Consider the following 23,829-nt stretch of genomic DNA (forward strand, 5'->3'; position numbering starts at 1 on the left):
GTTTGTGAGGTGGAGCTGTGCGCTGATCGGCTTATGCGCTATCGCACATTTTGCCACCGGGCAGTGCAATAACGTGACTTCACTGTCCTATAATAGACTGCTAGCAAGTAAACATCTTACAGCAATCTCAGTCTAACTTCTTACTCGAACCTTGTACAGCATCAAGCATCATCTTGATCATTCAGACATGTCTCAACAAGTGCAGCCAAACTCAAAAGATACTTCGAACACGCCCATGCCTGACGCCGAGCAGCCAACCCCAAAAGATCCTTCGAACACGCCTATACCTTTTGAGCAGCTACCTCCGCCTCGCATCACAAGAGAATGCAACTTTATGTGTTACAAGGATAACGAAGGGGTTGAACACCGTATTCACATCCCGCAGGGGCAATTCAAGCAGGCCTGCCAGCACTTCATCGACGAGGATTGGGCAGCTCTTGGCCGATTCCCTCCAAGCAGTAGGTTATATTGAAAACTTTGTTGTCTGGGCTAATGCAGTGCACAACAGTTGATTCTTCGGCTCAGTCTCCACCAGCTTCATAGGCCTCATAGAAGACCGACAACAAACGCTTAGGACGCAGGCTAAAGGGGGGGTTGGCTAAGACTCTTGTAATTTCTCGAAATATAAGAATCACCTGGATCTTCTGGATCCTGAAATCACTTCTTTACTATCATCAAGTCAATAAGCTCCTCCTTACTAGCTTTGAGTCAACGAACCCTATAGTGCCAATTTTATCTCAAAATGCCCTCCACTACCACTGTCGCTGGTGCTATCGCATGCGTTATTACAGTATGTAATGCTGTCACCATCAGGTTCTGGAACCGAGATGGTTGTACCGGAAAGAATGTGGGATGTGAAAACTGGAGATACGGCGACTGTTGCACTGGTGGTAGCCCTTGGTGTTTGAGCGCTAACTGTGAGGGCTGTCTTGTCGGAAATGACATTTACTCCTTCAACACGGCCGGTTGCAGTAGGGCGCCCTTCGGGGTCTGCAGAGCGGCACGTGGTAATGGTTGTTGCCTCGGGACTGGCGGTGGAAACAACTGTGCCATGTCCGTCTATGTAGGCAACAGTCGAAAGAGAGATAGCAATCAGGGAGCATGCGAGTTTCTTGTACGCCCAAATCACATGGAATACACCGACCACAACGGAACGGCACATTCTATCTATATCCCAACTGGCATCTTTGATATCGCGTCTCAGCACGCTGCCAATGAGGATTGGGACGCACTGAACAGATATCCTGCTTGGGGTAAGATGACAACAGACTCACTTTCTGACTGAGAAATGCTAACAAAGTGTGAAAGCCAACCAGTCGTACACTGACGCCGATCGCATTCCCAACCCCGACTACGTTCCCAGCCCCAAGCTGTGATTGCACACACCGTACCGCGATCACATAATCGACGCACCCTTGGTATTATGGGCTTAGGATCATTGAATATATACTGTAGAACCGTGTCTCTTTAAAAAATAGCTAGCAGGAATACTTAGTGGCAAGGTCATAGTTTACGAATTCAATCGCTGTGTTCTTGCATACATGCTACCATTCTTCTTAATTTAGCATTGTGAGACAGCTTGAATTCTGCTACACTAACTAATCGCCACCCGATATTACACTCCTCAACTACGCGTTAGCTGAGCTGGAGATACCTTTCACCGCGCTCAATTTACATATATACAGAACTGATCTGATAAGTGATCACATGAATTTAATATTCCTAGCCTGTTTTCTGCAACACTAATATTTAGAGACAGTTTAAAAAGTCAGTAGGTTTCTAAGCCGCCTCTGCGTTAACACCGCTGCTGCTAGACAGCCGACTCAAGCGAAACTGTCAAGACGTTTAAGGAAGCGAAGGGTGCAAGAATAACAAGACCTACTAGTAAGCTAGACACTGTAGCAGGCAACGTATATAAGGGTAGAGCAGTAGGTTGGTAGTAGTAGAGTGCTATGCAGGGCATTTCATTTGAATTATGTCTGGAGTTTAGTATTTTATGCAAGAGGGAGTAGGCGAATTCGTCTACGAGAACTTACTCTCTTGGGTGCGAAAGACGGTTCTGCGTACCCTGAATACGGAGAGGCGTAGCCTGTAACGACACTACAACAGACGGAGGGTTGGGCGGGAGAACTTGTTCTCAACAACCTTTGGTCGTATGTGGAAGGAAAGCTTTTGTGGTTGATCGTATGCTAATTTAGTGTTCAGGAGTATTCGGGGTTGAGATATAGTCTGGAGGCGTAGTTGATATAGCACTGCGATGTGTGAAATACCAGAAGATCAATTTCTAGCTGTTTCAGATGTACTCCTACGCGACACGATGTTGTGTGCTTGTATTGTTATCGCCTTAACAATATGAGTCCACCATTTGTACCACGATGAGAATGTGCCCGAAGAGATTACATGCCGACCTAAAACCTCTACTCAACCAACAGAGTATAGAGCCTACACCTCCAACACATGACCTCAGTGCGTTACACAGCTACGAGCACACACACCAAACCCAACCCCAAACCTATGATACCAAACACCGAGATCCTATAGGCGCTCAATACCAAACACCTCAATCTTATTCTCATGCCGCTAGACTAGATACACCAAACCCAACTCCTACATCTGCTCTGCTTCACCCCACCACTGTCAGCTACGTACTACCGTCCTCTCAACGCCATATTTCCCCAGCGGAGAGAACGCACATCCCCTTCCCAGCATCAGAATCACCGTTCAACCTTTTCCACATACATACATACATACATACATACATACATACATACATACATACATACATACATACATACATACATACATACATACATACATACATACATACTAAGACTCTGTTTCTCCTTCCGTTTCTATTTCTAATCCTGAGTCCTAAGATACGTGATGTAATGTATGCAATGGCAGGTGTAGGCGAATAGTACGAAGAGTATGGATATATATACTTGTATAAAGTCCGAGTGTGAGAAATTAGCTGGGGGTGAGTTCTCGAAGTGAGATGTAGGACGGGAGTCAACACGCAACTTGTGTAAGAGTAGAAGAGTACGAACGAGAACGTTGAAGAGATATGGAAATTAACGTGGTAGATGATGTCGTTGTATGAAGAATGACTTGCAACGAGAGTACTACTTGTTGCAAAGACAAAAAAGTATACGTCTTATATCAGAATGTCATGCAGCTACCGTGTGGCACCATCATATTTCGCATTTCCAAAAGAAACAAACGCGTGTGATATGCAATTTCAAGATCCCCCAACACCACAAGACACCGGACCCCACAAGCAAAGTAACCGTCTGAATCCGCAACACTACACATCCACCCCCAATACAACTCTACTCCCTAAACTCCCTATCCACGCTCTCAAACCTCTCCAAAAAGCTCTGAAACGTAAACACGCCGAGTCCCGGATCCAAGCTCCCCGTCGTCGCACGGATAGAATGCATCGACAACTGCGGAATACCACAATCAATAGCGCGAATACCCGTTGCGGAGCTCAACATCGGGCCCACGGTACCGCCACTCCTGCTATCGTTTCTGATCTGGAAGACCTGGAGTTTCGGGTCGACGGAGCGAGCGCCGATGTCGCGATCCACGCAACGCTGCAGGATAGCCGTCGAGACCGCGTCGGTAGTCATGTGCGCGTTCGAGTCCGCGCTGACGGCCGGTCCGACATTGAGGCGCGGGGAGTGGTTTTCGAGGTACGCGTTGAGGAAGTTTGGGTTGACGGCGTGGATGACGTCGCTGCTGACGAGGAAGGAGTTTGCGTATGTCCTGGCCAGGGTGCTTTGGACTTTGCTGTCAGTGAAGGCTTCGACGATGCGCTCCATGACGCTGGGGAGGAAGTTTCCGCGTGCACCCTGGCGGAGGAGCGAGCCGACTTCTTCGTCGTCGAAGAGCGCGACGATGCGGATTTGGGAGGATGAGGAGAGCGAGGTGGTCGAGTTGAGGAGGGCTTGGATGGCGGCCCAGCTGCAGAGTTTGTCGTCGATGCGCCCGGCGAAGATGAATTCCCGGCCGAGGCCGCCTGTGCAGGCGGGTTGGACGTCGAAGAGCTCGAGTTCCCAGTTTACGATGGTGGAGTCTGGAGATGGTCAGTATAATAACACGTAAGATTGGACGGGGAGTATTACAGTCTGTGATGCCCAGCTCTCCAGAGATGGCTTTGACGAGCCTCTCTGGCTGAGTCGTTATAAAGGCGCCCTCTCCACCAAGAACACTTGCTTTCCACTCTTCGTTCTCAGTCGACGAGGCGCCCAAATCCGAGTTGTCGAGCCCAACAATCGGAACCATCTGAGTCTCCCTATTGAACGGGCCGTTTGCAGCAGCTCCGAAATGTGGCGCAAGTGTTGGGATTCGTGCAATGGGCCAGTCCAGCTTGACCAACTTGCTGACGACCTTCCCGTTCTCCTTCACAAGGACTCGGCCACCGATGCCCAGGTCACGATCCCACCATGTGTCACCGAGCGCACCGGCGTATGGCGCGACACCGAGCTGCACGTAGCCTGCCTTGTTGCGCAGCTTGGGGATTGGTTTCAGTTTGGCGGTGAGCGCGTCGATGTGTCCAGCCACGATAGCGGCACCGTTGCCAGCCTCGTACTTCTCTCCAACAGCGAACGCGATGAGAGAAGTGCCGTTGCGGTCGACATAATACTTCCCTCCCGTCTTGAGGTCCCACGCATCGCGCTCGTTCAGCTTCTTGTATCCATCCTTCTCAAGATCTTGGGCCACGGCGTCCACAGCATGGAACACAGTAGGGTTCGCAGTCATGAAGTCGGTGAAAGGCTTCGTGTATTTCTCCGGACCTTCCTTCTCACGACGCATCGGTGTCACCTTGGAAGGAGCTGGCATCCACGGGTGAGAGGGTGCTGGGCGGCTCTCCCTCAGATGCGTGTTCTCTACCACTGGTACCTCTGGGATCTTCGGAGGCACGGGCGGCGGGTTTTGCTGCGTCGATGGTCTCGCAAAGTCCTCGTCAATGTCGATGAGGCCCATATACGACGCCGCAACGCTGTGACGGCTAGGCTGCCTGTTTGCCCATGCCCTCTCCATATCCCGGTCTATTCTGTCCGCATTCCTATCTGTCCTCGGGCGATGTGATAGGGCCGCAGTCGTGTGGGCACGTGACAGTGTCGAGTAAGAGTGTCGCAGCGGGCGAGGCGGCGAGGGATCCGAGTACAGGTCAGCGTTGGACGCCGTCTTGCGGAGAGATGGATGGTTCTTGGTCATGTTGAAAGATCGGTGAGTGTCTCAGTACGGCTTGATACGAGAGACGTCGAGTGAGGAGATAAGTGAGTGAGTGAGCGAGGGAGAACTTGGGAAAGTGTGGATGTTCAGTGTCGTGGTCGTGTCGTGTCGTGTTGTGCATGGGTCATGCATGTGATGCGCAAGCTCTCAGCCACACAGTTTCAGCTCCGCCCCACGCCACCACCATCATTGAGAGGCAGTGGTGCAGACATCACAACGACATCAGGTTTTCAGCAACGTGGGGTTCGTGATGATGGGGAATCGCGAGCTGCATGAGCATGATAGGCATTGTAGTCTGCGAAAATTGTGACATTTGTTGATGGTATCTGGATATCTCCACGTTCCCATGCCCAGCCTATGCTGCAGCTATTTCCAAAATTAATTCATGACCAACTCCATCCTCATGCCGCCAAAATCAAGCCGTTGTTACACTGAGCAAACGTTTAGCATATCATCGTAGTTGTAGTCGCTATCGAAAACACCCAACGGAGCAAGAAGGCTAGGCCTTTGTCGAGAGTTATGGCTATTGGTCGTCTTCGAGAGATTCTGGGTGGCTAGAGCTTATCAGTATGGGATTTGCTAACATGAACGTGCACACTCACCCGAGTATGTCCTTGATGTTTTTCATCTCGTAGTGCTTCTTGCGCATGTTCTCGAACTGGCGATGTTTTTCCCTCTCTTCCTGTGTCGCATTTGGGAGAAGCTCGCCATGGTATCCCGTATCCTCCTCAGCTCCCTCCTCAACCATGACCCGTTTCTCGCTCTCAGGCGTCATTGCCCCTCGCGCCTGCAGTTCAGGTTCGCCCAGATCGAAATCGGGAATGTCGTCCATTTTGGGCTTTCGCTTGGATCTCGCATCGAGTTCGTCGACTTTGAGGTCCTCCGCATTCAGCATCTCGATCTCCTCTTCGTCCTCCAGTGGATCGTACTGCTTAGCATAGGGTGTTTTGGGCTCGTCGATCTTCATGGTGCTGTCGCGATTTTGCTCGTTGAGGTAGAGATTGGTCTCGTCCCACTTGAGTTGTGTGTTGTTCTCATCGACATGCGAGCCGACGCCCGACTGGCGTCGTGAGATAGGACCACGGGCATTCGAGGACGAGCGGCGGTGGGCGGCGGGACCTGCATTGCGCAGCGTGTTCTCTAGCACAATTTCCTTCTCCGACAACTCGCGCCCAAGTTGCGGGCGCTCACGGATGGGACTTGTGGCTGGTGGGGCATCGTGGGTGGGGGAGGTTGGCGTACGGTAAGAATTAGAATTCTTGAGAATACCTGTAGTCGACGTTAGCCATGGGCGCGACACACGTGTGACTGGGAGGGGACTTACCCCTGGGCCGCTCTGCGTGCGACGTTGGTGACTGCGGGGTCATGGCTGCTGTGTTGTGGTGAGGTGAGGAAGACTGAAAGTGTTTTCACGTGCGAATGCCTGCAGCGTGGAGTGATGTTGCGGTAATCCTGAGAGCAGCGGTGGGAAAGAGAAAAGAGTGGGCAAAGACTGGGTATGCGCTGTAATTTGAGGGCGTGGTTCCTTCCGTGTGAAGCTACCGAGGAAAGCGCGACTGACGCTGGCAAGTGTTGTTGTCTAGAGGGTAACGTAGAATGACGGCATCGTGCAGCAACCCCGCGTTCCTATTCTGTTCTCTGCTTCTGCTCTCCGACTCTCCAACCACTAACCTGGTCATGTTGTGTTTGCCGCATCAAGTGAATCGCAGATCGCGCAGGAACGCTATCGAACATTGCGCCAGATGCACACCATCACGTCCATCAATAGGCGCCACAGTGACTTGTGCATTGCTACGCTACATAGCTAATAGTGGAGCTCTCTTGGGCTGCCGTGACAGCATAGTGGCTGCATGTGGCCGTGGTGTGAGTGGAGACCAGAGAACGGTCGTTCAGCAGCACACTCGGGCAAGACTCGATGCATCTAGCAAGGCCATGTCACGCTTCTCTCATATCACGCGAGTGAGCGGCAGCTTCGAGTCATCTAACAGCTACCGGCTTGTAGTTCCTACGTCTTCTCATCCAATTAGTCGAGGTTCAGTAACAACATGACGAGTGCAGGTTGGAGCAGTATTCTTCAGACTTTGCCGTGTGACATCAAGCTCAACCAAGGTATCGCAGCAAATCGCGACGATTTTATCTGGCTGAGACTCAGACTACCAGAAGTGGTGGTCCAAAGACCTAGTCATCCCAAGAAAGGTCGTGCAAACACTAAAGCGTGTACGGAGTACATACAAAGAGAATATGAGACGCATGAGACGCGTCGTCGCGTGACAAAGGCATGTTCCTGCTTATAGGTCATCACCGCATCATGGAAGCCGCGAAGGCGGCCCTCGTGACAATGGTTTTAAAAGAGGATTGGTTTGCTCTGGGCCAGTTTTCGGAGTCGCCAGCCGAGTAGAAGTCGTCGAGCTGGCGATGATTTGAGTAAAAGGCCGTGGTTGTAGAAGAGAAGCGGAGGCCACGCGAAGATTTTAAAAGTGCCTCGCCGCCAAGCTTTCCTTTCTGCCGCGGAAGGTCGAACTGTCTTTGGGCAAGTGTCAACTCCACATGGGTTTTCTCACAACCACAACCCATCTCTGTATAACGCACCTCATTGCCCACCAACCAAGACGACTGCACGCCCTGAATCTCGCCATTATCCAACGTCCACTATCATTGCAGTACAATCACAAAAAGACTACTCCCAGCAGCTTCTCACGCCCTCGACACCCCGCATCTAAACGCACATCTGCACGCACATTGGCCACTGGCCCTTAGCTTTATTCATTCTCTCATTCGCTCGCTACTCTCATCCAGCTCCAGACGACGTAGTTCGATCCCACCTCTTATTTCTTGTCTTGATACAGCTGCCAATGGATACCGGGGAGAACCTCTGGACCCGCCGCTCCAAGTACGCCCGCCCGCCTCAAAGTCCCCGCATGTCCGCGGCCATGTAACTGACATCACCCACAGCACCAGCAAGCTTTCCCTGTCCATGTCGCAGTCGGACCACCCCAGCGACAAGGCCGATCCTACCCACCGCGCAACTCCTGCGACCAAACGCTTTGGCGGGGACACGTCGTCACACGGTGGAAGAAACCCCTTCAACGCTGTCAACTCGCCGTTGACACCTGGAGGTCTAGCTTCTCCAACCGCCGGTGGCTCGTCAGCCTTTGGCCTTGGGTCGGGCGCTTTCGCTTCGTTTGGATCTTCCGCGAAGACTCCCAAGACTCCAGGCTCTGCCTTCGATTTCAAATCGACCACATCGTCTGCGGCCACACCTACAACGCCAGCAGAAAGGAGAGACAAGCCCGCAAACAAAATCGTGAACAGCGTACGCAAAGAGTCGATATCTACGGTAGCGCTAGAAGACACAATGGGCTCGTCAGCACCGCTAGACCCTAATGTGCCGTGGCCATTGAAGTATTCGTGGGTCATCTGGTACAGGCCACCAACGCCCAAGAACACCGACTACGAAAAGTCCATGACTGCCATGTGCAAGATGGATACCGTCCAGGACTTCCACAAAGTATATCGGCACCTCAAGCGCCCCTCGACTCTTCCGGCTGTCTCCGATTACCACTTCTTCAAGCACGGAATACGGCCGGTGTGGGAGGATGAGGAGAACAAGCGGGGTGGGAAATGGATCATGCGCCTGAAAAAAGGCGTCGCCGACCGTTATTGGGAAGAGCTACTCATGGCTCTCGTAGGCGATCAGTTCTTCGAGGCTGGCGAGGAGATATCTGGCGTCGTGCTTAGCGTACGGAGTGGGGAGGACATCTTCAGCATATGGACCAAGAACGATGGTGGGCGCAACATCAAGATCCGGTTAGTATCTGCGTCATCGCGAAAATTTGATCACTTGACTTACAGGTTCGACAGGGAAACCGTTAAACGCGTCCTCGGTCTTCCTGATGGCACCAACATTATCTGGCGGAGCCATGACGACAGCATCGCGCAGAGAACGGCGATCGATCAAGCGCGCCATGAAAAGAACCAGCACAACCACGAAAAGCGGAGAGTGACCTCACTGGATGAGTCGCCGCGGGACAAGCCCATAGCTGGCTCATAGATGCCGCTTTGCCTACTCACTACTGACCTCCCTTAGCGTGGATATTGTCGGAGCGTTCAACCGATATACATTTTGAGCGACAGGCTAGAAGGGACCTGATCATACAAGAGTAGAAAGGGGGCTGGGATCAGGAAAATCGAAAGCGGTTCGCGATTCGACTTTCCACGACCTGTTATGGTCTTGCACACTCGCCTCATGCAAGACGTCGCAGGAGCTTATTTTCGCGCCTCACGAGGAGTTAGCGTCTGACCATCTATGTTTGCCGCATGTCTTTGCTCCGGCCTAGTCCATTTCCGCCTGGTTATAGGCTTTGACAGCCTTGCCTTCACATAGCCCCAGTATGTCATCTGGGTTCTTCACGCGTCATTATAATCGCTATCGTCCAGCTCTTGCCTCTTTCTCTGGTCGCCATCCGTCTAGTGGTCCACTTCCGGCTCGAGTTTGTCTTTGTTCGGTCCTCTTATGTACGGTCAGGATACTGCGCCAATTTTATCGTCCACGGTAGTCAAAGTGCATCACCTAGATCCAAACAAGTTCATGGAGACGGAAATGTTGTAAAGGACGATCGAATGAACGGGGCCGATCTCTCCTACACTGAATCGATACCTCAGGAAGCACGACATGGATTCTCTGGCCAAGTTCCTCGCCACGAAAGCAAACGTTATCTAAACCCTCTTTTTTCCCCGCGTGGGTAGGCATTTTGCGCTCGCCACGAACGCCGCGCTTTCTCAAAACCAAACAATCAGTCAGGACTGTCTTGACAACTACACAATGTTGTTCGATAATTCTCTTCCCATATACATAGCGATATCATTCGCAAGTAGCATGCCATCGAAATTAGGGGTAAACTTAATGAGGAGGATCACGAAAGGCTGATGGCGATTGAGTTGGTGGGCTTTTGGATTCAGAAGTCCTCAGCGTTTGGTTCATAGCATTACAAGGCGCGAATCGTTGGTCGTTTTCCTGATTTTGCGCATCGTATACCCGCTCACCTGTCTTGGGCGCCATGGACTGGGTTGTGTTTGGTATTGGTCTGGTATTGGTTAGGCACAGCTTGCGAACAAGACTATATGATAGCAGGGTGGTCTGAAGAGATGATGACGATATGGTTCGAAGAAGACGCATTACACTCCAGCTTTCTTCGCTTACCCGTTTGCTCTGTGTGTGCTCGTGCTCGTGCTCTCACCTGGTTCTGTGAGTAGAGTTTGTAGTCGGTGAGATGGTACGTCAGTGCGCAAGCCACAATCGCGACCTCTGCTTTGCGACCTTCACTCACATCCACATGCCCCGCCGCGCCTCACGCGCTTCGTACGTGTCTCATACAGACGCGCCGTTGTCTTCACAAACATAGCCCTGCGACCATTTCGCTGCACAGCTGAAAGATGCTGTACCAATGGTCGACAAGTTCTTAAACAGCCTTCGTGAATTTGTCGGGTTCGCGCATGCAGACGACGTATGACCACTTTCTTTCGCCCGCTGGTCGCCTCTCTGGTCGCCAAAGCGTTCGGTTTCACACACATTTACTTGCGAGATACCTCTCACCCTACTGACGCCATGTCTCCCCAGACACACCATGCAGAACAGAGTCGCGACCACGCTTCATCTCCACTCGCCGCCGCATTCGACCCACCACGCGCCTCAACGCCGTCGACTGCGAATTCGTCCATAGATCTCGCCAGCTGGCCGACAGGACCTCAGCAACAACCTACCCAGCGAGTGGAGCTGCCAGGCGCCAAGCGCTCACGACAACCATCTGGCAGAAGCGACGACGAACGTCGATTGATTCCAGATTACAGGTGCGCCAGACTGCGAGAAACAGGGAAGGAGCCAGGAACAGAGAGCTAATACTGTGGGCAGCACTCCCGCCGATGCTGTCGCGCTGCCGAAGCCTGAGACCTGGCCCACAATCCGATTGAGCACGGGCGCGACAATGCCTAAGAAGGCATGCTTATGTTCCGGCGCTTTTCCATGAAGACATCATGCTGACAAAAGCTAGCCGAGTGCGAATGGCAGCTTCAAACCTATCAACACGCTCGATGGCGAAAATCTCGGACATAACCGACCCAGGGTCACAACGTATAGCAAGTGGGATCGTTCAACCAATCCTTTGATCGGCCACGAGTACCACACAGGACAGAAGACCTACGTCGAGAATCAACTGAGAAAGAAGCTCACAACGCCTCATCACCATGCACCTCCTCGGGAACATCACGATCAACGTCTTGAGGGTACTACATCTGTCAAGCGAAGGAAAATTCAACATGAATCAGATGAGATCGTAGATGATGACGACCCCGTGGAAATCTCGCCTCCTCCAATACGACGTGCGCCAACTTCTCGCTCCCACGAAACCCCGCGTTCGACACAGTCCCCACGGTCACATCGCAGTCAGGGTAGTGTACGTCCATCTACTGCGCGCAAATCAGGTTCCCCGCCACCGAGTGGATTTATCGCTACCGGCAAGGTGACTGATCCACATCGCCCCAAGAGGAGAAACCCAGGGGGGAGTGTAAGCCACGGTATCCAGTACCCTCACCAAGAATCTCAGGAGAAATTTCCACATGGCAACCACTTGGAAGCGCAAGACGATGAAATTGTGGAACAAGTTCCGAGTTCGAGAAAGCAAATCCTCGACGGCATCCATCAGGGTGTGTTAGATGGTGTTTTCCAGGGGGGCAGGCCAAGTTCACGCGACCACCACTCTGAAATAACGTCGCATCATCTCCCCCCGAAAGCACGAATCAACGAGTCTACCGTGGAGGTTGAACAGCTAACGTCAGATTCACGGGATGGATATCACAGGCAGTCGAAAGATCTGCGGAATTATCGGCCAGCCCAACCTCTGGATGACAATGACGATCCCATCGACACGAGCGAGGACGAACTGGCAGCAGATATGACGACGAAACCTGGAAAGAAAAAGTCTCCCTCGAAGACGGTGACGGCTTCGAATAATAGTGCGAGGCGAAAGGAAGGCGGCAAGATACCCGCTGGTGGCTGGCCCCTGAATTTCGCACGAACCCATGGTTTTGAACAGAGGGGACCAGACATTTGGCTGAGGCGAGGCACTTCCAGTAAGGGGTTCCGAGTCGTTGGCAGAGGCACTGACGGCAATCTACAAACGTTGAACGACGCACTGGACTTTAGTCATGTCACCAAACTATTGACGGACGACGTATCTCGAATTCGGCTCGAAGGACCTCGTTCGCGAAACGGAAATTTATTCGTCTTCGATCTCGAGTTTGTAGAATACGCCGACTTTGAATACTTCTACGAGATCATTGCCAAACCCGACTGTCGAAGCCAGATATCGAAGGATCAGTATGTTTGCTGATTATGGGTTTTAAGGCATGAAACTGATGAATCCAGATCTCATTTGATAAAGCTGCACGAACTGCCTCTTCAGACGAACAACAAAGTCGGCCAATCGCCTTTGGTGCTTGGGGACTACGTGCGGTCTAATCAGGAGCAGAGTAATGGCCAACAAAGTGGATTGAAGCCTACGTTGATGGATCAATTGAGGCAGTCTTCCAGTTTAAAATCAACGTCGCAGCCCAACGATGGGAAAAAAACTGCGCAGTCTTCTACAAGAACCTTGACCCGACCACCTCGTTCTACGAGGTCGGGGGCGCCAACCCATGACTTGGAGAATACGAACGACGTACGAAAAGTGAATAAGAGTGTCTCCAAATTCTCCATCGAGAAAGGCTTAGGACCTAGATGGCACAAGTGAGGACAGACACTACTATGTTGTTTTGGTGTGTTTGCTGACACATCATAGGTCACTTTCGTATGGCTCAGGTCGGCAGAGGAGTGAGGTCCATCAAAACGATCTTACTCGTCTCGATGATGACGAAATGTTGAACGACAACTTGGTCGACTTCTACTTGAGGTATGTTTCTTGGATGCTGAACATTGCCTACATGCTGATAATCGCAGCTACATGTTCGACAAGCACAATGTCCCGGCAGAAAAGGTGTACGTGTGGAATACCTTTTTCTTCCCGACGCTGACCGTAAACACTGGTCGGTCGAGCATCAACTACAAAGCAGTAGAGCGTTGGACTGGGAGGGCCGACATGTTCAGCTACGACTACATCGTCGTCCCGATCAACGAATCGTAGGTTCATCAATGGTGTTCCTCGCCGATAGTTGCTAACTTGCATGCAGCTTCCATTGGTATCTTGCCATCATCTGTAATGTGTCTAAGATCGATCGAGCACCAGTCATCGAAAACTTCGACGAGGGTCTTCCTCACCCAACAGAAAAACCCGCCGAACTCGGAACCGAGGACGAAACAAGCACAGAGCATGAAGTCACTGATGTGCCGCAGCCTCTCGATGGTCCTCAGCTCTCGACCCCCGCCCCAAAAGGCTCTGCTTGTCTGATCGACGATGATCCTAATCTATTTGACGAGGAGAAAGAACTCCGTCTGGTGGATCGCGATGACGCGGGTACGGAGTCCAACTTGGATCACATGGACAATCGCGAAAAGACATCACAATCTCCACCACGAGCAGAGGCTGCTCATGTACCACACGCCGCCACTGATTCGCATACGGCCTCCGCGGCCAATGTCTCTACCTCCAATCCACCGTTAACCAAGAAAAAGGGTAAGAGCAAACCCAGACAGCAGAGAAAGGATCCAGACCAGCCTGTCATAATCATTCTCGACTCGCTCAGCCATACACGCACTGGGACCACCCGCGCCCTGAAAGAGTGGCTCAGGCAAGAAGGCAAGACCAAACGTGGCATGGAAGCGGAGATCAAGGAGAACGGCCACTATCCCAAGGAACCTCTGATTCCTACGCAACAAAACCTTACCGACTGCGGTGTCTATCTGCTGGGCTATGCTGAAAAGTTCTTCCGGAACCCTGACGAATTCAAGAATAGGTTGCTCACCGGTGAGATGACGACTGAGACGGATTGGCCAGATATGAAGCCGACGGAGATGCGGAACAAGATGCGTGAGACTCTGTTTGAGCTTGCGGACCAGCAGAAGGTGAGAGACAAGGCGGCGAGGAAGGCGAAGAAGACTGCGGAAAAATCGAAGACCGCGCCAACGCTCGACAAGCCAGAGCCCGCCAAACCAATGCTTGCGGAACCTCAGCCTGAGGATGCGGTAGCCAAAGAGTCAGAGGCTCCAAAGGTGGAGGTTACGGGAGTCGAGTCCGCCAAAAGGGAAGAGGTGGAATCGGACGTATCGCCTCCAGCTGCAGCTCAAAACGCTAGACTTGGCTCGCCTTTCAACTACATATCGCAGCCTGCTGAACCTAGTCCCCATCTACAGTCGACAGAAAACGTGTACGTCCCCAAAGTATCGGATTCTCCACCAATTGCAACGTCACCCATCAAGCCGGCATCCACTACCCCACAAGCGAAACCTTCACCAAGAAAACGCAGTCCGGAGGTGCGCATATCGACCAAGCATACACCGTCGCACACAACGAACGGCAACAGTCCAGCGGCAGGTTTGCATATTTCCGCAACTACCTCTCGTTTGATAAGTCCGAGCAGGATACGACAACACGACGGATCGAACGATAGGGAGCGCCTTCACATAGTGAAACCGCCTGTGAAGTCACCGGAGCTTACACAGCAGAGAGTACGAGGTACCTCGGTGAATCCCATCGAGATTGGCGACTCGCAGGATTTATCACAAAAGGACACCGTGGATCACGCTTCTGCACCTGTTGCGAAAAGCTCGCCAGCGCAGCGCAGACCGCCTTCAAGGTCTTTTATACCGCTCCTACGCCACTCACCGTCCGTTGTAGAAGTCTACCCACCTACCCACACGCCAAAAATTGAGAGAACAAAGCGGAATGTAGCAGGCAACGAGTACTCAAGGAACGATCTTGAGGTGCAACTCGAAATGGCTATCCAAAATCGCGATGGCACGTCGCGCGATCAGGCCATCGCGCTAGACCGTACGCAAGAGTCAGACGCTGGGTTTGACATGATGGATGGGGTGCAGGGATCGGAGGCGGCTACTCAGGATGTGGATGTGGAAATGGTGCCAATTGACGATGTGGAGAATACACAGGATACAGTGGTTGCGGAAACGCCGGAGCGGAATAGGTCGAGTCCGCCAGCTGCTATGGAAATCGATACGCAGGTGCAGACGGGATGGGCGCCGGGTGATATGGTCAAAAAGGTTATGGGCTTGGAGTGATGGGCGGGGAAAGGGAGGGGAGGGTAGGTAGACTGGTGGGTGTATGGATTATCACGTGGTAATGTATTCTATGTAGGGTCATGTATACGACTCCTGTGTGACTTGGCTGGGCTCTGCGTACGTGGGATGTGCGACTCTTCGCAAAACGATCAACCAAGACCCAGTGAATGATCAGAAGATGCATCATTCCAACTGGTTCCACGTAGAAAAAACTCCCACTACCCTAACCCTCACACACACGCATGACCAACCCACCACAACACAACCACCCAACACACAAACCCTCGCCCCTCATCCTCTCAAAGCACAACATCCACATCCCCCCTCCCTTCAAATCGTCTCCCCACCCCCTCCCTCACTGCTTAATCTCAATAACATTCCCTCCCGCTCCCCCAATAGCCCCAGGACGACCCCTCACGCCCACGGCGACCTGCACATCGAAACCCCACTGCCGAGCGCGCTCTTCGGCTAGGTTCGCCGCTTCGTGCTCCAGTTGCGTTGCTGCGGCGGCGAGTTTGGCGCTGGCGTCTGCGAGGTTGGTGGCGAGTTGAGCGAGCGAGTGGGCGAGGGTTAGGAGGGCGTCTGGGGTTGTCATTTCGTGGGTGGTTTGATTGGAAGTTGGGGTATGTTGGGGGTGTGGGTGTCGTGTACTGGTGGTGGGGATGGTGCTGGAAGTGTGGTTGGAATTGAGGGGGCTTGTGGAGATGATTGGAGTAGTGTGGAAGCTGGGCGCTTGTGATATATATATGTCCTGCCGACATTGATGACTGCGAGTGTTTGTGGTGTCGAGCCACTGCACACAATTCACAGACAGATATTCCATAGCGATGCCGAACGGTTGTGCAAACAACAACAACATCCGAGATTTACGAAAGTTATTCACGCTCAAGAGCGAACGACATAAAAGTGTTGTGGATGATAGACTCTCTGTGAATCGTTGATACCGTGACCACTTTGTTATACGATCCTGTTTGCTGAGTCGTCGAGGTGAAATCGGTCTGTCCAACGCGAATGCCTCGTGAGTATTCAATGTTCGGAGACTGTCGTGTTTGCGAGCGAGGTGACATGTACCATCATACATTCAAAGATCCGAGAAATTTCTATACTGAGTCGAGAATGTAGCGAGCTTGCACGATCCAACACATCGCGGAATGCATTCGCTGTAAGTTACGTTCAAATATGGAGCGCGCAACTAAACTGATCCGTGGAACTCGATCCCGTCAAACTACAAAAAGGACGACTTCGTCTACCATGTGTCACAATCCTGTCTACCGATGCACTGAAAACTCCGTATTGCCTCATCTTATGCACTTCCCCGCCTGTACATCTTCGGCTGTACTTCCCAGGTATTCTCCACCAGCGGATGAGTGTCAATCGTCTCAATAGGCTTTCCGAACGCCGAAGAAGCCTGCAATAGATTTGCCGAGCACATAATGTGTGCAGAGTCATTCTATCCTGCAGCATGAAACAAAGTAGGGTTGAAGAAGAGCCCCTCGCCCTTGTCTAACGTGGCAGAGACATGGTTGTCGAGGAAGTACTGGCTGAACGGGAGTAGGCGGGTTGGTCCGCTCCTAAGGAATCGCGATGGAAGCCGGAACCCACGGCCATAGACCGGTCTGGGAGTTTGATGAAGACGCATTCGGTATGTCGGAATGTGCAACAGCACTTTGTAAGACGAGGAATTGAGAGGCAATCTGCAAGGCTTTTGTACGTCTCGAGAAAGAGCATTTACCCAGTTATGAGTGGAGTGCTTCGCATATGATCACACGAATCTGTCCTACATGCAATCGTTCCTTGATCACTCCCCATGTCCTGCTCCATCATACAGCGCAGATCTCCAAGCTCCATCCTCATCTTTCTGCAAAGGAAGTTGTCATGCGTACTACTAATCTATCGCCATTGAAAATGGCGTCGCAGACTTCCCGTGAAAACACATAGCACCCTTGACTTCATCACCTCCAATCAGCTCAATGATATCGCCCTCTACAGTCTCAATGAAATCACGCAGCAGTATATCAATTCTTGAATCTGTTCATTTGCTCCTCCCTATCAACCGCTAAAGTCGCCATAGCAGACCAGCTGCTCCATCTCCTCACTCTCTCCTTAAGTCCAACTTCTACTCGTACCCCCTCACGCCATCCCAATCCGGAGTATCCCAATCACCATCGTCCCTCCTCCCTCGCCTCCCATCCCGACCCCCCGACATATACCCTCCACATCCACCCCGCTCCCCACGCATCTGTCCCCGCACATACGCCATATACTCATCATGCTCGTCATCTGAATCAACCTCCGCCCCGGCCCCCTCATACCCCGAAGATTGAGAGTATTCAATCTGACCCGTCGAAGACACGACCTGGACCTGAACGCGCGGCGCAGACTGATACACAATCCGCGGCTGAGCAGCAGGCACATGGATAACTTGAGGAGATTGAGGGACATGAATGATCTGCTGACGCTGCTGCTGGACGATGACCTGCGGCTGCTGCTGCTGTTGCACGATAACCTGCGGTGGCTCCTGCTGCTGCACGACGATGCGCTGCTCGGGCTGCGCGATGACGATGGGGTTTGGCTCTGCTCCAAACGCAATGGCCCACTGGTCGTCGCCCCGCCTCCGCACTTCTGCGCGTATCCGGCTCATGGAGATTTGGAGATCGCCGCCGTAGTAGTAGTCGTCGCCTAGGGCGACGTGGGACTGATAGTCTGCGTATAAGCTCGCAAGGGCTTTGGTGGAGATGTTTGCGAGGTAGGCGGGTTGGAGCGGGACCAAGGGGTGGAGGAAGACGCGGAATTCGTCGGGGACGCGACGGTTGGGCATGGTTGGGTGGGTTGGGGTTTGTTTTGTTGGGTGGTGTTGTGCTGTATGGTGTTGTGCTGTATGGTGTTGTGCTGTGAGGTGTTGTGTTATGTGGTGTTGTGTTGTAGAAGGTTGGATATGCTTTGGAGGTGCGTTGATTGTAGTGTTATTGCTGGTTGAGTGGGTAGATGTGGATGGATATAGGGAAACGGTAAGAGGAGAAAATCGGCAGACTTATACTAAAGAAGGCAGTGTGAAGGTTGTTCGTTCTTCACGGCTGTGTTGACTGTGTCATGGAATTCGAAGTTCGTCAATTGTGTGTTGCGGCAGCCACTCTTTGTTTGGAGTTGCGGTCATTGATTAAAAAGTACCTCAGGGGAAGACTACAATTCCATCCTCAAACATTTCTCGGCCTGTCAATACCTATTGAATTTTCCAACACTGCAAATTCGAGTCAAAATTCATCGTTCCGCCATGTTCATAAGCGCCTTCTCTCTCCCCAATCCTCTTCCTCCCCCAAACCCTACCACCCACAACCACAACTCTCACATACAACACCCAAACCCAAATTCCAACACTTTACACTAAGACCTCATCTCCTTAACTGACACCAACCCCCAATCTCCCCGCCCCCCCCATAACCCCAACAACCATGCCAAGTATCCGCTGGAAACCCGGCATGCCAACCAGCACAATCTGGCACCCCGTACCTAACCTCATACTTCAAACATACCCGAGCGCGGATCTCGAAGTCCTCGCCTTGCAGATAGAAAATAGATCCAATGCCGACAGACAGATGGAGTACGACGCGGTCTCTCCGGGGTATCACGTTCAGGTTGAGCAGACTGCGACGCGTGCTAGGCAGATTCTTCAGCGGCGAGGTGTGCCGACGACGGTTGTTGTGCAGAGGCCGCAGCAGGTCGTTGTGCAGCAGCAGCAACCACAGCAAGTCATCGTCCACCAGCAGCAGCAGCCGCAGCAGGTTGTTGTCCAACAACCACAGCAAGTAGTTGTCCACCAACAACCACAACCGCAAATCGTAGTCCAACAACCGCAACCGCAAATCGTAGTCCACCAACCCCCCCAGCCCCAAATCATCGTCCACCGCCCCCCCCCCCGCCGCATCCTCGTCCCGCCCCCTCCGCCCAAACTCATAATCGCGCAACCAGCCCGCCCACAAATCATCTTCGCGCCCGCCCCCCAGCCCCAAATAATCGTACAGCAACATCCAAGCCCCCAGCTACAAATTCTGGATAGTTTCGGCAACTTGATGTTAGAATCCAGTGATGATCAGGACCAGGAGCGGAAGAAGAAGGCAGAGAAAGAGAAGGAAGAGCGGTTTGGGCAGAAGTACGCGAAGATGAAGGAGGAGGATGAGGAGAGGGATGAGTTTCTGCGGTGGAAGAAAGGGAAGGGGAAGAAAAGTAGCGACGAGGGGGAGGAAAGTGATGAGCACAGCACACAGATGAAGATGATTGAGGCACCCCCGCTTGAAGACGACGATGCGGATTTGCAGGCTGCGATTGAGGCGTCGATGCGGGGGCTTGATGAGGAGCATGCGAGGCAGGTGGAGGGTGTGATTGCGCAGTCTAGGAGGGGGAGGGAGGGGGAGAGCAGTCGGCGGGCTGGTGAGACAGGTGCTGGGAGCGCGAGTGGGAAGGGGAAGGGGAAGTATGTTCCTTGAGGTGTGGGGGATATGATGGGTTAGATAGGCTGGAATAGTAGGGAATACACATATAGACGTTGATATTGACCGTTGCCTTTGCCTTTCCCCTAGCCAAGTATGTTGAAGAAACTGACACGGTCAACGACAATCCTGAATCACACTGACATCTACTCGTGGGCAGCGAAAGGTGTAGTCGGCAAAAAAGACAAGATGTAACAGACGTGATGTAAATGTGAAGCAAAAGTTTGGGTATCGTACCTAAGCGCCCACAAAAAGCTCTCTATTTCCCTCCAGATCAAGACTCCGTATCCCCCTCCCTCTCCATACGCGCACGAATATCTCTAACCAGCGCCTTCGCATCCTCAACCTCGACGCCATCCTGACACAGCTCATTCGCAAGCTCCATACTCCTCTGGTACATACCGCGCATGTACTCCCATCTCGCGAGCCACAGCCTAGCCTTGCTAGTCGTCGCGGTAACACCCACACCGCCGCCGACTTCATCATCAGCTTCGGGACCTTCTTCCTGCGCGAGGACAAGCTCCATGTAAGCTGCAGATTCTGGCATGTTGTTGAGACGCTCGTATAGCAGTGCGATCTGATACAGCACTTCCGGGTCGAGGATACCGCCACCCAAACCCGGGGCATCGCCACTGCCAAACGACGAGCCGACGCCGGCGTCATAGTAGGAGCCAGCCACTAGCGCGCGTTTGTATGCTCGTATGCCGTTCATGATTTTGCCGACCTTGCCGAAACATTGACCGACTGCCATCCACAGCTTAGGATCGTAAGGTCTTAGAGCAGCAGCGCGCTGATGGTAGAACAGCGCATACGAGTGCATTTCCAGGACTTCGTATGTCTGACCAAGACCATACCACGCGCGGTAGTCTTTGCGATTCACATCGACGGCTCGCCGGTAGGACTCGATGGCTGCGTGGGTGTTTTTCATCTCGACGAATTCGTGGCCCATCAGCGTCCAAGCGGAGAGGAAATTGCGGTCCAATGTCAGGGCGCGGCGGAAGTACATGACGGCCTTTTCGTGTTCTGATTTGAGGGAGTAGTAGTTGCCGACTACGCAGCATGTTTCGGGTCGGAATTTGTCTGTTGCCGTTGCGAGTTGGGCTAGGAAGGCGAGTTTTGGCCGCATACCCATGACATACAAGATGTTGGAGTAGTTGTCGAGGTGGTCGACGCGATGCGGGTCGGTAACGAGTAGGTCGGAAAAGATTTGCTCTGCATCGTCAAAGTCCTTGTTGTGGTAGTGCAGCAATGCGCGTTGCGTCTTCAGGAAGGCGGAGTTGGGGAAGAAGGCTGTAATTTGCGAAAGAGAGGTATGGACCTGTTCGTTGGCCGAATACAGCTCCTGTGATGATGTCACGTGGAATATGAAGGTCATGATGTTCTGTGGCAGGCGGTCGACGAGTTGATTGAGCTCTTCTATGGTGCTCAGCAGGCTTGTGAGCTCTTGCCATGCGCCCCAGTTGTAGGTGTAGTGCTGGACGCTGCGTATGAGGTAGTCGATGGCGAGTTTCTCGTTCTTTCCTTTTGCAAGGACGATACCATACAGATATTCCAGCCACCCTTGAGGCTGTCGTCCGCTCGTGGAGAGCTTGGTGAACCATTGTTCTAAGATGGCTGAGATGCCAGGCAGCTCTTTATTCAATGTGACACCGCCGTCCTGTGGACCCAGAATCATCTCACTATCCTCGTTCACGCGCTTCTCGCCGGCGATGTACTTGGCATACAGGGCCAGGAAGAGTGACTTCTGGCTCAGGCCGAAGACTGCATCGGTAGGCGCTTTGGGCTGTGCGGGGGTGCTAGTTTTCGCCTTGCCCTTCGCTGCCTGTCTTGTCTTGGGTGCGGGAGAGGATGTAGCGTATGCGGCGCCTCGGGGGAGGGCTGCGGGGAGGAAGACGGCGGCGCATCGATCGAACTCGCGGCAGTCGAAGTAGGTTTTGGCGAGGAGAAACTTGTGCGCCTCTCGGGCTTCTAACCGCGCCTCGATGGGGTCCTTGGGTACGGGATTCGGCGTGTGTGGAGGCGATGCATCCGACATTGGTGAATCGACGTCTGTATCGGAGCCATCATCGTCCGAGGAGGGCAGCGAAGTGAGCAGCTCTGCGGCCCTGTCAACATCAGCACGTGCAGCGGACAGTCGAGCATAAATATCTTGCGACGCACCATTTTGCTGAGTGGTAGAGACAGCGCTCGGTGCACGCGACGACAGCGTCCTGCAGCTGCGCCTTGAGCTGGGCCTCGTCGGCGGATGAAAGAGTGCTCATCACTGAGGGCACGGGGTGCTTGATTATAGAAGTGCAGTGGCTATGACATTGAAACGTGATGTTTGCGCTCAATGTTCGACATCCAACGCTCTGACGCGTGCGGTAGACGCGCACCGGTGGGGCAGGCGCGACTAGACAATGGCAAGACCCCTCGGCGAAACAACGGGCCGTTCCCCGCGGAAATTGACAGCTTCACCGCCGCATCCACCCTGTCAACTGCCCCTCAGCTCCTGTACACCCATTGCTTTTGCTGAAGATAGCCAAAGTCCTGCACTCGTCATGCCTACCACACTGAAGGAGTTTGAGAGCGTCTGGCCGCGCATCGTGGCCGACCTCCAGGACCACTGCAAGCAATACAAGCTGCCCCAGCAGTCCCTTGATTGGTTCACAAAGGTACCATCGAGCAACGTCTAGGATGTACCCGCGACTAACGGTCCCTGCAGTCGCTCGACTACAACACTGTTGGCGGAAAATGTAACCGTGGTATGTCTGTCATTGACACGACTTCCATTCTTCAGGAGACGACCCTGGACCCGGCGTCTGAGGAGTACTTCCGCCCAGCGCTGCTTGGCTGGATGATTGAGCTCCTTCAAGCCTTCTTCTTGGTATCAGATGACATTATGGACTCATCTAAGACGCGCCGTGGGAACCCATGCTGGTACCTCGCCCCCACGGTTGGCATGATTGCTATCAATGACGCCTTTATGCTCGAGTCCTCCATCTACCTCCTCCTGAAGAAGCACTTCCGCCAAGAAAAGAGCTACATCGACATGGTCGAGCTGTTCCACGAAGTCACTTTCCAGACCGAGTGCGGCCAGCTGTGTGATCTGATCACCGCGCCTGAAGACGACGTAAACCTCGACAACTTCAGCCTGGACAAGTTCACCTTCATCGTCATCTACAAGACCGCATACTACTCCTTCTACCTCCCTGTTGCTCTTGCCCTGCACTACATCGGCGCAGCCACCCCCAAGAACCTCCAAACCGCACATGACATCCTGATACCAATGGGCGAGTACTTCCAGGCCCAGGACGACTACCTCGATGCTTTCGCCGACCCCAAGGTCCTCGGCAAGATCGGCACAGACATCCAGGACAACAAGTGCTCGTGGCTGATCAACCAGGCGCTGCAGAAGGTAACCCCCGAGCAGCGCAAGGTGCTCGAAGACAACTACGGCCAGAAGAACTCGGAGAACGAGGCCAAGGTCAAGGCGTTGTACCACGAGCTGAAGCTGGCACCCTTCTACGAGCAGTGGGAGGAGGAGCGCGTTACTGATCTGCGATCGAAGATCGACAAGGTGGACGAGTCCGAGGGCCTGAAGAAGGAGGTGTTTGAGGCTTTCTTGCAGAAAATCTACAAGCGAAGCAAGTAGACGCTTCGACGAGCTACGATTTAATGATAGAAGAAGCTATAGATCTGGGAACTAATACATTTGTGAAGAATCTGCCAGTTGAAATGTTTTCGAAAGAGAAGTGATGTGATAGTCTCATCTTCGGCCCCCTTTTACTTTTAAACATCATGGTTCAAATCGTTTACCGATAGACATGCCGCTATAGAGAGAAAATATTTTCCTCCCTTAAAAGCCGCGAGAACCTCCACGCGCCTTGATTCTCATCGCAC

The 23,829-nt window shown here is 52.7% G+C and overlaps 13 protein-coding genes across 13 annotated transcripts; 7 read left to right on the plus strand and 6 right to left on the minus strand.

The window, feature by feature from the left end:
- Positions 1-150: 150 nt before the first annotated feature.
- Positions 151-596, plus strand: P153DRAFT_369949 (uncharacterized protein). Its single transcript, XM_033668903.1, has 2 exons — positions 151-458; positions 509-596. Exons 1-2 carry the CDS (start codon positions 188-190, stop codon positions 541-543), a joined length of 306 nt encoding a protein of 101 aa, XP_033519645.1. The 5' UTR covers positions 151-187; the 3' UTR covers positions 544-596.
- P153DRAFT_400087 (uncharacterized protein) lies at positions 526-1,505 on the plus strand. The gene is made up of 2 exons (XM_033671783.1): positions 526-1,253; positions 1,309-1,505. Exons 1-2 carry the CDS (start codon positions 743-745, stop codon positions 1,374-1,376), a joined length of 579 nt encoding a protein of 192 aa, XP_033519646.1. The 5' UTR covers positions 526-742; the 3' UTR covers positions 1,377-1,505.
- A 229-nt stretch (positions 1,506-1,734) lies between these two features.
- On the minus strand, positions 1,735-2,009 carry P153DRAFT_110566 (uncharacterized protein). The gene has a single exon (XM_033661901.1). The coding sequence runs from the start codon at positions 1,961-1,963 to the stop codon at positions 1,811-1,813; it is 153 nt and encodes a 50-aa protein (XP_033519647.1). The 5' UTR covers positions 1,964-2,009; the 3' UTR covers positions 1,735-1,810.
- A 1,320-nt stretch (positions 2,010-3,329) lies between these two features.
- On the minus strand, positions 3,330-5,223 carry P153DRAFT_389415 (uncharacterized protein; the record flags this gene model as incomplete). The annotated part of the gene is made up of 2 exons (XM_033670842.1): positions 3,330-4,078; positions 4,128-5,223. The coding sequence occupies 2 exons, from the start codon at positions 5,221-5,223 to the stop codon at positions 3,330-3,332; spliced, it is 1,845 nt and encodes a 614-aa protein (XP_033519648.1).
- Positions 5,224-5,764: 541 nt separating this feature from the next.
- P153DRAFT_389416 (uncharacterized protein) lies at positions 5,765-6,608 on the minus strand (the record flags this gene model as incomplete). The annotated part of the gene is made up of 3 exons (XM_033670843.1): positions 5,765-5,795; positions 5,844-6,510; positions 6,566-6,608. The coding sequence occupies 3 exons, from the start codon at positions 6,606-6,608 to the stop codon at positions 5,765-5,767; spliced, it is 741 nt and encodes a 246-aa protein (XP_033519649.1).
- Positions 6,559-7,415, plus strand: P153DRAFT_110606 (uncharacterized protein). The gene has a single exon (XM_033661902.1). The coding sequence runs from the start codon at positions 6,838-6,840 to the stop codon at positions 7,288-7,290; it is 453 nt and encodes a 150-aa protein (XP_033519650.1). The 5' UTR covers positions 6,559-6,837; the 3' UTR covers positions 7,291-7,415.
- Positions 7,416-8,215: 800 nt separating this feature from the next.
- P153DRAFT_378751 (IF4E-domain-containing protein) lies at positions 8,216-9,292 on the plus strand (the record flags this gene model as incomplete). The annotated part of the gene is made up of 2 exons (XM_033669821.1): positions 8,216-9,048; positions 9,103-9,292. 2 exons carry the CDS (start codon positions 8,216-8,218, stop codon positions 9,290-9,292), a joined length of 1,023 nt encoding a protein of 340 aa, XP_033519651.1.
- Positions 9,293-10,714: 1,422 nt separating this feature from the next.
- Positions 10,715-15,469, plus strand: P153DRAFT_400092 (uncharacterized protein). Its single transcript, XM_033671784.1, has 7 exons — positions 10,715-11,088; positions 11,150-11,234; positions 11,289-12,613; positions 12,662-13,021; positions 13,074-13,184; positions 13,232-13,411; positions 13,462-15,469. The coding sequence occupies exons 1-7, from the start codon at positions 10,748-10,750 to the stop codon at positions 15,461-15,463; spliced, it is 4,404 nt and encodes a 1,467-aa protein (XP_033519652.1). The 5' UTR covers positions 10,715-10,747; the 3' UTR covers positions 15,464-15,469.
- A 349-nt stretch (positions 15,470-15,818) lies between these two features.
- P153DRAFT_400093 (uncharacterized protein) lies at positions 15,819-16,286 on the minus strand (the record flags this gene model as incomplete). The annotated part of the gene is made up of 1 exon (XM_033671785.1): positions 15,819-16,286. The coding sequence occupies one exon, from the start codon at positions 16,284-16,286 to the stop codon at positions 15,819-15,821; it is 468 nt and encodes a 155-aa protein (XP_033519653.1).
- Positions 16,287-17,579: 1,293 nt separating this feature from the next.
- On the minus strand, positions 17,580-18,281 carry P153DRAFT_360265 (uncharacterized protein; the record flags this gene model as incomplete). Its single annotated transcript, XM_033666909.1, has 1 exon — positions 17,580-18,281. The coding sequence occupies one exon, from the start codon at positions 18,279-18,281 to the stop codon at positions 17,580-17,582; it is 702 nt and encodes a 233-aa protein (XP_033519654.1).
- A 631-nt stretch (positions 18,282-18,912) lies between these two features.
- P153DRAFT_434362 (uncharacterized protein) lies at positions 18,913-19,944 on the plus strand (the record flags this gene model as incomplete). The annotated part of the gene is made up of 1 exon (XM_033673075.1): positions 18,913-19,944. The coding sequence occupies one exon, from the start codon at positions 18,913-18,915 to the stop codon at positions 19,942-19,944; it is 1,032 nt and encodes a 343-aa protein (XP_033519655.1).
- A 57-nt stretch (positions 19,945-20,001) lies between these two features.
- P153DRAFT_400096 (cell division cycle protein-like protein 23) lies at positions 20,002-22,299 on the minus strand. The gene is made up of 2 exons (XM_033671786.1): positions 22,108-22,299; positions 20,002-22,052 (listed from the first exon to the last, which is right to left on the minus strand). The coding sequence occupies exons 1-2, from the start codon at positions 22,206-22,208 to the stop codon at positions 20,222-20,224; spliced, it is 1,932 nt and encodes a 643-aa protein (XP_033519656.1). The 5' UTR covers positions 22,209-22,299; the 3' UTR covers positions 20,002-20,221.
- A 127-nt stretch (positions 22,300-22,426) lies between these two features.
- Positions 22,427-23,691, plus strand: P153DRAFT_324394 (uncharacterized protein). Its single transcript, XM_033665241.1, has 2 exons — positions 22,427-22,601; positions 22,652-23,691. Exons 1-2 carry the CDS (start codon positions 22,488-22,490, stop codon positions 23,579-23,581), a joined length of 1,044 nt encoding a protein of 347 aa, XP_033519657.1. The 5' UTR covers positions 22,427-22,487; the 3' UTR covers positions 23,582-23,691.
- The last annotated feature ends 138 nt before the right edge of the window (positions 23,692-23,829 follow it).

The sequence above is a fragment of the Dothidotthia symphoricarpi genome (assembly GCF_010015815.1).
Source record: "Dothidotthia symphoricarpi CBS 119687 unplaced genomic scaffold P153scaffold_20, whole genome shotgun sequence".
In the NCBI taxonomy this organism is placed as follows: Eukaryota; Fungi; Ascomycota; class Dothideomycetes; order Pleosporales; family Dothidotthiaceae; genus Dothidotthia; species Dothidotthia symphoricarpi.

Excerpts from the sequence above, each read along its gene's own strand:
- P153DRAFT_369949 (XM_033668903.1), top strand. The coding sequence starts at position 188 with ATGTCTCAACAAGTGCAGCCAAACTCAAAAGATACTTCGAACACGCCC. Across the intron at positions 459-508 it reads TGGCCGATTCCCTCCAAGCA|TTGATTCTTCGGCTCAGTCT; the intron begins GTAGGTTATATT and ends AGTGCACAACAG.
- P153DRAFT_400087 (XM_033671783.1), top strand. The coding sequence starts at position 743 with ATGCCCTCCACTACCACTGTCGCTGGTGCTATCGCATGCGTTATTACA. Across the intron at positions 1,254-1,308 it reads GAACAGATATCCTGCTTGGG|CCAACCAGTCGTACACTGAC; the intron begins GTAAGATGACAA and ends AAAGTGTGAAAG.
- P153DRAFT_110566 (XM_033661901.1), bottom strand. The coding sequence starts at position 1,963 with ATGCCCTGCATAGCACTCTACTACTACCAACCTACTGCTCTACCCTTA.
- P153DRAFT_110606 (XM_033661902.1), top strand. The coding sequence starts at position 6,838 with ATGACGGCATCGTGCAGCAACCCCGCGTTCCTATTCTGTTCTCTGCTT.
- P153DRAFT_400092 (XM_033671784.1), top strand. The coding sequence starts at position 10,748 with ATGACCACTTTCTTTCGCCCGCTGGTCGCCTCTCTGGTCGCCAAAGCG. Across the intron at positions 11,235-11,288 it reads GCGCGACAATGCCTAAGAAG|CCGAGTGCGAATGGCAGCTT; the intron begins GCATGCTTATGT and ends GACAAAAGCTAG. Across the intron at positions 12,614-12,661 it reads AGCCAGATATCGAAGGATCA|ATCTCATTTGATAAAGCTGC; the intron begins GTATGTTTGCTG and ends TGATGAATCCAG.
- P153DRAFT_400096 (XM_033671786.1), bottom strand. The coding sequence starts at position 22,208 with ATGAGCACTCTTTCATCCGCCGACGAGGCCCAGCTCAAGGCGCAGCTG. Across the intron at positions 22,053-22,107 it reads CTCTACCACTCAGCAAAATG|GGCCGCAGAGCTGCTCACTT; the intron begins GTGCGTCGCAAG and ends TGATGTTGACAG.
- P153DRAFT_324394 (XM_033665241.1), top strand. The coding sequence starts at position 22,488 with ATGCCTACCACACTGAAGGAGTTTGAGAGCGTCTGGCCGCGCATCGTG. Across the intron at positions 22,602-22,651 it reads CCCTTGATTGGTTCACAAAG|TCGCTCGACTACAACACTGT; the intron begins GTACCATCGAGC and ends CGGTCCCTGCAG.